We start from the raw sequence: 12,207 nt of genomic DNA, 5'->3' as shown, positions 1-12,207 counted from the left end.
TGGCAGACAAATTCAAGGGATTTTCAGAAGGCTGAAACCATTAAAAACCATAAGAACCAAAAAATGAGTTTCAGTGGAAGAGCAGAACTGTAGAATGCCAGAAGTTTGGTGTACTCTGAAGAGATCATTATCGTGCACCAAATCATTCCTTTGTGATGTCCATGAACCAGAATCCATTGGTGATTCAAACTCCAAGGAAAGAACAGAACGAAATCCATCTGGATGTTTAAGGTCTAAATCTAACCTCAGGGACATAATTTGTGGAAGCAAAAGACACTCACAGAAGCCATCGCCAAGTTCCAGCTCAAGATCAATGGCGAGAAGTGAAGTTCTCCACACCATGATCCATGAAATTGAAGCCCAAATCAAAAGAGATAACTTCTTTGTCCCCCTAGAAGAAAAGGCTCATCTTAAACCCCACAAAAGTTCTGTTAGAAGAAATGGCCATGCCTGTTCTGCAACTTCTGACAGAACTAACCAATTGAATGATGGTTATGAATTGATTTGCCAAGAATGTGGTGGGGTTTTTAAGAACTGGGGTGTCGCGGAGTCGCATCATCTTTCCAAGCATGCCGGTAATGAAAGATTAAACTGCTTCTTCTGTTTCTCGAACTCTTCAAATTGTAGATTATAATGGATTAGTTTTCATGCTGCAGTCCGAGAATTAGAACAGGGAGATTCATCCAGGAAAGTTGTAGAACTAATCTGCAAAAGAAATTGGCCAATGTCAAAATCCCATCACATTGAGAAAGTTTTCAAAGTCCACAACTCCCCAAGAACTCAGTCTCTGTTTGAAGAATATAGAGAAATGGTGAAAAGTGAAGCGAGCAAAGTGGAGAATGAAAGCCCACGTTGTTTAGTCGATGGAAATGAGCTCTTGAGGTTCCATGGCACAAAGATTGCTTGCTCATTAGCAGCCGCCGATGGCTCTCAAATTCTATGCAATTTGGACAACTGTGGAGTTTGCCAAATTTTAAGAAATGGGTTTAATAGTGTGTTTACTTGTGCAACAAGTAGAAAAGCCTTCGAATCAATTGCGATGAATGAAGAAGATGTGGGGTTAAGAAGAGCTTTAATGGTGTGCAGAGTGATTGCAGGGAGGATGGAGGAAGATGAAAAGAAGGTCGATTCCGGGTTCGATTCGTCGGGTGGGAAAACGGGTCAGAATTCGAAACGAGGAGAACTTTATGTCTTTGATTCTAGAGCTGTACTTCCTTGCTTCGTGGTAACTTACCAATGGTAATTAGAGAAAATTCTTAGATGAGATATTAAATACATTTTATAATTTTTTAAGTTTAAAATACCATTTTGGTACTTTTTGTATTAGTTTATATCAATAATAATAATTTTCATGTGAAATGATAATTTCAATAAAACTTCAAATACCAAATTTTGGTCAATGTAATTTCAATAAATTTTAAGTTTAACTTTTAAAATTAATTTATATCAATAATAATTAAACAATAATAATAATTTTCATCAAAATTTATAATGAAAATGCAAAATAGATAATAACTTTCATTTTTAAAAAATCAATAATAAATAATAATCTAACAAATGACTAAATTTAATATTTATTAAAAGTAAAAAAAGTTAAAATTGATAATGACCAAAGTTCAACATTTTTTAAAGTATATGAACTAAAATGATATCTCAAAACAGTCGAAGTAATCTCTCTAATAATCTTTTATAGATTAGAAGAATAGATAATTTTATATATATTGAAGTTAAATGTAATGAAATGAAATTGAAAGAAAAATTTGGTAAATTCAAATAAAGAAATGTTTGACATCGGGAAGATGAATTGGATGGTGATTTTCGACACACTGAAGGTATGTTGGTGTGTTTATTAAAGTGTATTGAACAATATTTCTTAATAAGATAGTAACATTTCAGTTGAATAATTGAAAACTTTTATAAATTTTTAACTAATTATTTTTCAATTCATTTGGCTCTTTTTACGGAAAAAAAAAGTCGATTTACTATTTTTTAAACGAAAAGTTAAAATCTAATATCCATCTTCTTATCTCATAATAAAATTTCGGTAATGAAAACTGACTAAAAATTGATTATGTGTTTGCACAAATAACTACCAACATTTTAGGGGGAGAGAAGAGTGAAAAGATTTACGTTCATTTATACCCATAGCGTAACAATATTTCTTAACTATAGTATGTATGTTTTCTTTATTATTATTTTTTATTTATATATATATATAAATTTCTTTTTTAATTAAAAAAACATTGTTTAGATTCCCATGTTAGGAGGGAAGAAACATAAATAGCTTGAAAAATATTTTGGAAAAATGAGTTTATAATTTTAGTTTGATGTTTCCTTAATTTTAGTTTTTTTTTTTTCAAAAAACAAACTCAAATGTTTGATAATCACTTGAAATAGATTTTGGAAAAATGAGTTTATAATTTTAGTTTGATGTTTCCTTAATTTTAGTTTTTTTTTTTTCAAAAAACAAACTCAAATGTTTGATAATCACTTGAAATAGATTTTGGAAAAATGAGTTTATAATTTTAGTTTGATGTTTCCTTAATTTTAGTTTTTTTTTTTTCAAAAAACAAACTCAAATGTTTGATAATCACTTGAAATAGATTTTGGAAAAATGAGTTTATAAAATAGTCATCTTTATAGTAATTTGTAGGGGTGTTCAAAAAGCTTGATGACCCAAAAAAATCGATCAACCCAATCCAAACCGTGGGTTGGGTTCAAATAAATGAAAATTTTACGAGTTGGGTTGGTTCATGGGTTCTCTTAATATAACCCAAACCAACCTAAACCAATCCGAATTTATTATAAACTTTAAAATATTTTTTTTTGTTACTTATAACACAAATGTTTATACATATACTGATTTTAATTTTATTTAATTTCAATATTGTTTAAATAATTTATTCTTCAACAACTCTTAAAAATAGTTTCTTTACGCTTTAGAAAGAAAATTTTCACTATATAAATTGAAATTGAGTTGTTAATTGTGAAACCCGGATTTCCATTTTTTCCACTTAAGCAAGTAATTAAAGGGATTAACTAAGTATAAGTTAAATAAAGAGAAGGAAATTCTAAATGTTGAATAGTTTTACTTTGAATAATTTTGAGCTAAGCCTTAACTAGTGAAAATTTGGCTAAGTGTGAAGTCAAAAGAAACCATGCGTTGGGTGTTAGGAAACATTGAACGCATGAGATGAGGCTGAGTTAGTAAAAGTTTAAAAGAGATTAAACCAAAGGCAACCACACATTTGTGAGGTTGAACGCATGACTGGCCGAAGCATTAGCAAGAGGCGTTGCCAAGATTTGCTCATGCGTTGAGACTGCGTGAGCGGGAGAAGCTTGAGCGTAAGGCACTGAATAGACAATTGTATAGCTATGTGCGGATGTTGATGATGCGCTAGACGATCGTGTAGCTTCAGGTGGTGCTAAACGATAGAGCTACACGATAAGCGATGACACAACACGATTAGTGCGAGCGTTAGACGATAAGCGTGAAAGCTAAATGATAGCACTATACGATAGCATTAAGCGTTGAGCGGGCGCTAGACGATAAGCTGAGCGCTAGACGATGCGCGAGCGTTAAGCGACAACACTACACAATCGCGCTACACGATGAGCGTGAGCACTACACGTTAGGCCAAGCGCTAGACGATGGGCTGCGCGATAGATGCAGATGCTGGGCGATGGTGTTGCATGATAAGCAGACGCGTTAGACGATAGGAAGATGTGTTAGACAATAAGGTATCAGCGCTACACGATGGGGGTAAACGATGGACGCAGTAGCTATGCGATAGGTTATGCACGAGATCATTAGTTTACTAAACGATTAAGCTACACGATGGGACGTTGGTGCTATGTGATGAACACAGGTACTAGACGATTGGTTACAGCAAGAGACAGTGAGAGGGCTGAATGTTAAGCAACAGCGAGATGTTTAGTAAATGATGTAGCTAAGCGATGAAGTGTAAGAACTGCACGATGGACTAAATGATGGAGCGGTGCTAAGGCTGTGTTATGCAAGGCTGACGAGTCATCCAGACAAATGGTTGTACCGAGAGAAGTTTGAGCTTGAGTTAGTAAGAGCTGGACGAATAAAGATTCATGGAAAGAAAGTCTTATCCATGAGGAAGACAACTCAAGCAGTTGAGTGGCATAAGAGTAGGTGAATGGCAAAGGAAGTAGGTGGTGACAAAACATGGTGCAAACACTTCAAGAGTAGGAGGTTTCTTGCATTGGAGGCCTTAAAAGAGGGCCGACGGGCCTAGCTTCTGAGCCCATGAAAGGAAGAATTATGTGCACATAGGTTAATGAATGTTTATAGATGTGAAATGTTAATTATCTACCATGCGTGTAGGTAGAGTTGAGACAGATTCATTCAAAGCTAAGGTTTGAGTATTAACCTCGTATATATGATATGCTTATTTTTATGAGTTGAAATAGACTCTAGAAGTTGCTTACCACTCACTGAGCTTTGTGAAACTCATTCTTTTCTTTCATGTTTTCTTCCTAGGTAGTGAAAGATGAGGAGTTCTAGGGTGTTGCTAAGGTTAAGGTCTGCCATAAGCCATAGTCACACTTCCAGGGTTTTAGGAATTGTTGTTGAAAACTTTGTAGTTAAGTCTTGGAGTTGTGTAACTTAAAGTTTACTAAGTATAATAAGGTAGAGATGGACGGTAGGTATCACAAAATGGTGATATCGTCTCTCACGCCTCTTCTCAGGCTCAGAAGACGGGCTCGGGGCGGGGTGTGACATTAATCTTAATTCAATATATGAAAATAATTAGATTAGATTTTTACATATTTACATTTTGCTTCTTTTTAGAACAAAATTTTAAATAAATGACCTGATTAACCCGAATCAATTTGAAGAAATTTACAAACCGAACAATTGGGTTGGGTCTAAAAAATTTTCAACCCAACCCATGAACAATCTTGTAATTTGATATTAATAAAAAAAAAACACTATATAACAAACTAAATAAACTTATATATATGAAAACACTTGCTAAAAAAATTACCAAACACATAGGTATTTTTATTTTAAACAATTTTTATCAAAAGTGTTTAAATGAAAATAATTTTTTTTAAAACATTTTTTTCTAAGTCAATCCAAACAAGGCTCTCAACTGTCCAACTTTAGTCTAGTTACATTAAAAAAAATCTTAAATGTAGTCTCTACAACTAGTTTATTGTTGTTTTTTTTTTTAAAAAAATTGTAATCTATTTGTATTTTTAGTCTAATTATATTAGGTCCGTTGGGTCAAGACAATCAAATGACTCTTTACTGATGTCAAATTCGGGTAAAATTATCAAAAAAATACTCACGTGCATGCGGAAAAAAGTCTCGGTCTCTGTTCATTTCCTCACTCACAAAAAAGATTTATCGAAGAAGAGGAAAAAGAAAAAAGAAAGGGCAATATCATAACTTCACACGTGGTCATGACATTAACAAATGGGTATTTTGATATTTTGTTTTTCAAAAACGGAGTCATTTGCCATTTTGAATCTTTAAATTTGGTCTTCTGAGCAATTAATCCAATTACACTTTAGGGCAATCCAAAAGAATAGAGATGGAGGAGTGGAAGAAATTATTGGAAATTTATAATTTGATATAAATAAAATATGGAAATTGAATTATATCTAAAATTCTCACTTCCACAATTAGAGAAAAAAAGATTTATAATCATAAAATTAGTCCAGTTTTCTGCAATCGGAGGTCCTACTACATGAAGATTGTGAAAGGTTCTAAAACTCACACTACAAAATTCTTCCAAATAATTCAACACAAACTATTTAATTTCCTATATTAGAATTCAGCATCTTAGAATTAACCATAAAAGCAACTCAAACTCAAAAGAAAAATCTCTATATTTTAATTTCCCCACTGTTGCACATGGACTGCACAAGAATTGTGCTTCTGCGCTTCAAAGTTCCGTTCTGCCTTTTTTTTCTTCCTTTGCGGCACAAACCCCGACCTTCTCAATTAAACTTATATATATATATATATATATATGAGCTGCCAAACCTAAAAAAACAAATGGGCCAAGCCCAAATTCAGACCTCACGGCAACCAATTTTCCTTTCAATTTTGACTTTGGTAAAAAAATTAATTGATTTCCCAATTTTGACTTTGGTCAAAATTTTATATATATAATTATCCATCAATTATAATGATAATTATATATATAATTAACTCATATATATATATATATATATATATATATATATATTTTCCATTCCATCATGTATGCTTCCATAGAGTTTTGGTTCCACAATCTCAACATTCTCCCACTTGGAGACAAAACGATGATCTTCTTTTCCCATTGCAACAAAAAAACTTAATCTTGGCAAACTCCAAGATTCAACTCCCACTACAACTATTATCTCTGATCTTCTTGACAAACTCCAAGGTTCAACATAAAACCGGTAAAATCAACGAAGTAACAAAACAGAAAACCATAAAAAAATAACGGTAGTTCATCTGTTCTTGCCCTGAGGTATGAGCAAGTTGTCCCCCAGACACAAAAGACAGCCACATACTCCCACTTCAACTAAGTGGTACCAACTGACATCTTCTACAATCCTGAACACCTATTCTTGAAGAAGACACATTTTGCTAGTAGTTTGACTCCTTCTTTCAAACCTGCTGTCAAGCTAGAGACTTTATCCTTGACCTTAGCAACTGCTCTGATCTTCCACTCTGATGCCCTTATTCGCTTTTGCGACTTCATCAATTCATTCCACTGTCTAACAATTGAGATTTCATGATAGCCATCAACTCCCTCTCTTAGACTTCCCAATTGTTTATGAACTGATGGATCTTGATCTGACTGATCAACACTGGTTATCATTGCTGCTGGCTCAACTGTACCTTTACACTTGCCATTTACAACTTTAACTGGTATCCATCGTCTCTCTGATCCTTTGACAACACTAAACCGACATCTGTACAATATGGAATTTTTGTGGCCTACTGCCACTACCTGGGATCCTAATATGAGTTTACACTAGCGACTGTCATACTCACACCTGTAACTCTCATCATCCAATTTGTCAATAGAGATGAGATTTATTTTCATCCTAGGCACAAAACTAACATCTCGTAGTATTAACTTTTTCTCAAACTCTGTTTTCAGATTAATGTTCTCAATCCCAATGATCTTGGAAACTCCTCTATTCCCCATTCTCACTAGACCATAGTGTCCTGACGTGAAAGATGTGAATAGACTTCTATCTAAAGCTATGTGTAATGAAGCTACATTATCAATTGTCCATTCAGATGAATGATTGCTATTTCCTGTGTTACTCTCAACATAGGCATAGACATCACTGATTATTTCTTCGTCAGTTTCTACCAGACTCATCAATTTTTCTTCAGTTTCAACCAGATTTACCTCTTGTTTTCTTTTCTGATCCTCTTCAAATTTCCTACACTGATTTTTGAAGTGACCTTTCTTGAGACAGTAAAAACACTTTATCTCCTTATTCCTATTCTTCTACTTTCTATTACTGCTACTCGTCCCGTCATTTCCAGAGTCTATCTTGCCTTTACCTTTAATCATTGCTAAAACTGAACCTACAATAGATTATTTACTACTGTCTTTCCTACGAATTTCTTCAGATATAGCTAATTCACAAACTCCTAAAAACTTCAATGTATTATCCCCAATTGAATTAGACACTGGAAAAACATCAATAATTGAATAGCATACACCTCATCAGTAAATTCTATCTTAATATATTTTAACTAATTAATTAAAGTGGTAACCTCCTTAATATAGGAATTTACAGAAGCATCCTCAACCATTTGCATATCGAAATACTTCTTAAGAAGATAAGACTTACCATTGGAAGATGGTTTCTCATATCTGTTTGAGAGCGCTCCCATCAACTTCACTACATTAGTCTCATCGGCTCCCATCAACTTCACTGCATTAGTCTCATCGGCTACAAGACTAGCAACGTTCATTGACAAACACATCTTGATGATTGCAATTGCTTATTCATTTAGGTTCTCCAAATCTTCATCTGAAATCACTTCTAGTGCTTTATGCAATTTCTTATAAGTCAAGAAATCCTTAACTTGCATCTTCCAATAACCAATATTTTTCCATCAAATTTCATGATTCCCTCGAAACCTTTTGGCTATACGACACCGAAAATATATTGGTTCGCCCCAAATTTGAGATTACGTCCAATCTTTTGCAACTGCAGGTTCTACTATGATGAAGATTGTGAAAGGTTCCAAAACTCATCGCAACCAATTTTCCTTTCAATTTTGACTTTTGATCAAAAATTAATTTGTTGGGAATGCGACCAAAGTCGCAATTAATTCAATTACAACGAGGGTGCATGGATGGTTTTGTTGCCTTTGAAAGGTCTTTGGGTGCTGCTGGCTTGCCGGAAAGGTTTTTGAAGCCAGGATTACAGTTTATAGGCAATCCAAAAGAACAGAGATGGGGGAGGAGTGAAAGAAATTGCATCTTGCGAAACTCGAGCTTTTCCTGAAGAGAAGTGAGTTTATTAGGGACCAGACGAAGTTGATACTGGACGCGTACAAATCATCAAGCAAGTAAGGAATTGAAGTTTGGACAAGACTAACTCATCAGCTTCCAGGTTGATAATTCAGAGCTCAGTTTTATTCATGTTGTTTGTTGTGTTTGTTAATTTTATGAATATCCTCAAGACCTTAGGGTGAACTACTACAGACTATGCTTAAACCTCTACTTCTGTTGGTGAATCTCTGCTATATATATTTGGCGTTGATATCAGTTTCTTCTAATGTTGTTTAAATCTTTTTTGCTTCTCTCCTAAGAACAACTGCTTTATATTTTCTTCATCAGGTTAAACAGGTATCTTGCTGTCTTATTACTCTGGTATGGGTAGCTATAATATCATTCAAGATGTTTGTAGGATGTTTATTTTCTTGGCGGTGTGTTTGGAAATTGAAGATCATGAATATTATGAGATTTATTCTCTATGTTTAGTTTGAGGTGATGAGAAAATCCCATGGAGGTGTAAATTATGGTTCTCTTGTTGTGGATGAATTGGTCATTTAGGTGCTGATCGGGGGTATGTATGTTTTGGAATAGTTTAATAAATCTCTTTGATTAATGTTTTTTTTTTTTTTTTTTTCTGTTGTCTGCAGACCACGACCTTATGAACTTTTGCTTTTTCTTATGTAATGTAGTTATATTTATACAGAACTCTTCAGAAACGACTTTAAAAAGTTTTGTCCAAACAATTTTTTTGTTTAAAAAAGTATATTTTATTCAAACAATCCAATATAGTTTGCTACCTCATTTCCGAATTGCATAGTACTGCAGTAGTTCTTATAAAATAAGTCTTCTTTCTTCGGCATTCTCCCAAAATAATGTATAGTTTACTAACTCCGAACAGGAGGAATATCATTTTATATTGGCAAGATGAGAACAATTTTCAGAATTTGAGAGTTCTAGCTACCAATTGACGTAACATGCAGAAGTTGAAAACAGCTGAAGAACTGAAAAAGAAAAAGAAGTTCATTGATTGCATTTTTTAGGAGAACACAATCAAAGAGCTAAACTTGGCCTCTAGCTGCGGCAGGATTCCCTTGTGGTGGTGGCTTCGTCTCCTCCCTGTGCTCTGCTGTGGCAGAAACATAATACGCAACTGCAAACAGGCCGTGCACGAAGCACACAATCCCCCCTATAGACAAAAGTTGATTGTGAGCAAGCCCGCATGATTTTCTCGACCTTGTGTTATACATTGCCCCGGAGATAAGCAGGGAGAATCCAACAACTAGCGCAATCCTGATGTAATTGTCATTCATAAACATTAGATTCAACAAGGTTTGGATTCCATCCGGTTTGTGTGTTTTTTCAGACAAGTTCATTAGAACTTTTGGAGATCTCCCAAATTGCAACCTTGAATACTAAGGAAGGAACATGAAGAGGGAAGGTAAGACTGTTACCATGCAAAGACGAGTGAACCCACAGCAAGTTGCTTGTTAGCGGTTAATCCTTTGTATTCTCGGGCAGATCGAACAAAAATCCAACCACCAGCCAGATTGGCAATGGCGTGAGCAAGGCCAAGCAGTATCGCTGCAGCCAAACCTAGCTTGAAAGCATTATAGCTTGGGTCTTTGCACTCAAATATCCACATTTTGAAATGGTTCACCTGTCAAAAGTACATAATATAATTGGAAAAAAATCATATCCATAACAAAAAAAATCAGTGGATAATCTTCATTCCAGCTTTCTAGTACCTTGTTTTGAGCTATTTCAGCTTGAATTCCAAGAATTCCGGCTGTAACATCCATAATAATAATTAAGAGGCAGACAATAAAACCATAAGTTTTCTGCATGTTTGCAGAAACAAATGGAAGAAAGTGAATAATTCGTGAAGAAAGTAGTTGAATATGAATCACAGGTAAGAACTGTATGCTTTGTCAAGAAAGCTTTATAAGTGGTCTAGATTAGTAGGAGGGAATATGAATAAAGGAAAGGCCAGCTTGCAGGCTAATAAACTTATATGTTATGCCTTGGATTTAGCTGTGACGACATTGTAAAAGCTTCTTTTCTGCTCAAAAAATTTTTCCCTGCGTCTTCCTTTTATCTTTGGATGCTGATTCTTGTCATAGGGTGCAAGGAAAGTTGGGCATCTCCAGCAGAGCAGGGTGAGTATCCTTCTCTACAGAAAGTGATCAACCGAACATTGGTTCTGATTTCTTTGTTCTGTCTTCCTTCTGATTTTATCTAGTTCTAAACTCAATCAATTTCCAGTCTGAGAAATCGAATGCCCCGACTGTGAAGCAAAATTGAAGATCTACGAAGCGGTGGCTTTACTCAGATCTTTCCTTGTGAATTTATTTATTTGATATCTTTCAGGTTTTAATTACCTCCGGTAGCCAAGATGTTGGAGAAGATCGGATTTCCGGCTAGGCCATCTCTTCGAGGGAACAACTGAGTGGTGGATGCTTCTCATTGTCAGGGATGTTCGTGTCAGTTCACCTTCATTAACCGCAAGGTCTTATTTTACTCTTGATCTTTGGTTTTCTTCATTGTGCATCGTTAAATTGTTCTTTTTTCTTTTAAAGTATGGTGTATGTGGGTCATCATGGTAGTATCGTCTAACGTCTTAGTTAATTCTATTTGGATCTGCTGTGTGGATGATTCTTTTATTCTTTACTTAGTTGGAAATAATGAAGGCAAATTGTGTTCCTCAAAAGTGTAGGGTTTCTTTGTATTGATGTGTAAGGGATTGTCTTGATTTTAACTGGACAACAGCACTAGGGCTAAAATCAAGATGACTGATGAATATTGAATCATGATAGAGGTTCTCTAATGAACAGGACTATAAGGAATTCAAATTTGAACGGCTGTATAGATTGTTGAAGATAGCTGATAGCACTTGTTAATTATTTTGATCCGTATGTATTCTGGGTTTTCAGCATCATTATCGGAGGTGCGGGGGAATATTTTGCAACAGTTGCACGCAGCATAGAATGATTTTGTGTGGACAAGGCGATTCTCCTGTGCGCATATGCGTGGACAAGTTTAAACCTTGCAAGAAGCTCGAAGAAGCTGCAAGGTTTGAGCTTCGGCATGGACACAAAAGCAGAGCTGGAAGAGGCATATCGTGAAGCCAATTGTTTTACGAGTGTATTATCTTGCTATCCATATTACTCCTGAAATTAAATTTGTAGAAATATGAAATATCCATTATACAGTCTATATCTACAATTTGAATTTGGACGTGTTTACGCTTTGTATAATTCATCGAGATTTATTACTCTTTCTTTCGGGTAATTGACAAAAATAACCTTTTCAAGTTTTGATTATGAGTTTTTTTATCGTTTTTAAGAAGTTTGTCTTTTTTACCCCACAATTTTGAAAATTAATAAAAATTATCCTAATACCCTTCACATTTCAAAACTCACTCAAACCCTCCAAACCCTCACTTTTCTTTTCTATTTTCGGTCACTCTTCTCCATTTCAAAAGTCCTCAATCTCACTCAATTTCACTCTTTCCATTCTAGATTTCCTTGTCATTCTCATTTTCATTGAAGATCATTTTCATTTTTAGTTTATGTTAGGTGTTTTTATGTGAATATTTGAAATCTATGTTAGATCTATGTTGAATGTTATTTTTTTTCCCTAAAAACGTTATGTTCGGTGTTTTCTAAATAAGTTTGAGCCTAAAAATGAGTTTCTGAAAACCAGTCTT

At 34.6% G+C, this 12,207-nt stretch overlaps 2 protein-coding genes and 1 long non-coding RNA gene across 4 annotated transcripts; 2 read left to right on the top strand and 1 right to left on the bottom strand.

Annotated features, from left to right (window-relative positions):
• Window positions 1-340: 340 nt before the first annotated feature.
• LOC120073439 lies at window positions 341-1,243 on the top strand. The gene is made up of 2 exons (XM_039026289.1): window positions 341-575; window positions 657-1,243. Exons 1-2 carry the CDS (start codon window positions 341-343, stop codon window positions 1,241-1,243), a joined length of 822 nt encoding a protein of 273 aa, XP_038882217.1.
• An 8,135-nt stretch (window positions 1,244-9,378) lies between these two features.
• LOC120072925 lies at window positions 9,379-10,382 on the bottom strand. Its single transcript, XM_039025463.1, has 3 exons — window positions 10,247-10,382; window positions 9,953-10,158; window positions 9,379-9,791 (listed from the first exon to the last, which is right to left on the bottom strand). Exons 1-3 carry the CDS (start codon window positions 10,343-10,345, stop codon window positions 9,560-9,562), a joined length of 537 nt encoding a protein of 178 aa, XP_038881391.1. The 5' UTR covers window positions 10,346-10,382; the 3' UTR covers window positions 9,379-9,559.
• Window positions 10,383-10,521: 139 nt separating this feature from the next.
• Window positions 10,522-11,717, top strand: LOC120072926. Of its 2 annotated transcripts, XR_005480629.1 has the most exons (3): window positions 10,522-10,657; window positions 10,869-11,007; window positions 11,432-11,717. It is a non-coding gene; the product is annotated as an uncharacterized LOC120072926 (long non-coding RNA). The 2 variants fall into 2 exon arrangements; XR_005480628.1 differs by lacking the exon at window positions 10,522-10,657 and having other exon boundaries at window positions 10,664-11,007.
• Window positions 11,718-12,207: the final 490 nt, after the last annotated feature.

This window comes from Benincasa hispida, chromosome 3, assembly GCF_009727055.1.
Source record: "Benincasa hispida cultivar B227 chromosome 3, ASM972705v1, whole genome shotgun sequence".
NCBI lineage: Eukaryota > Viridiplantae > Streptophyta > Magnoliopsida > Cucurbitales > Cucurbitaceae > Benincasa > Benincasa hispida.
The sequence above is the reverse complement of the archived record's forward strand: the minus strand, read 5'-3'. Positions and strand labels throughout refer to the sequence as shown.

Excerpts from the sequence above, each read along its gene's own strand:
- LOC120073439 (XM_039026289.1), top strand. The coding sequence starts at position 341 with ATGATCCATGAAATTGAAGCCCAAATCAAAAGAGATAACTTCTTTGTC. Across the intron at positions 576-656 it reads TCATCTTTCCAAGCATGCCG|TCCGAGAATTAGAACAGGGA; the intron begins GTAATGAAAGAT and ends TTCATGCTGCAG.
- LOC120072925 (XM_039025463.1), bottom strand. The coding sequence starts at position 10,345 with ATGCAGAAAACTTATGGTTTTATTGTCTGCCTCTTAATTATTATTATG. Across the intron at positions 10,159-10,246 it reads CTGAAATAGCTCAAAACAAG|GTGAACCATTTCAAAATGTG; the intron begins GTACTAGAAAGC and ends TACTTTTGACAG. Across the intron at positions 9,792-9,952 it reads GGTTCACTCGTCTTTGCATG|GATTGCGCTAGTTGTTGGAT; the intron begins GTAACAGTCTTA and ends CAATTACATCAG.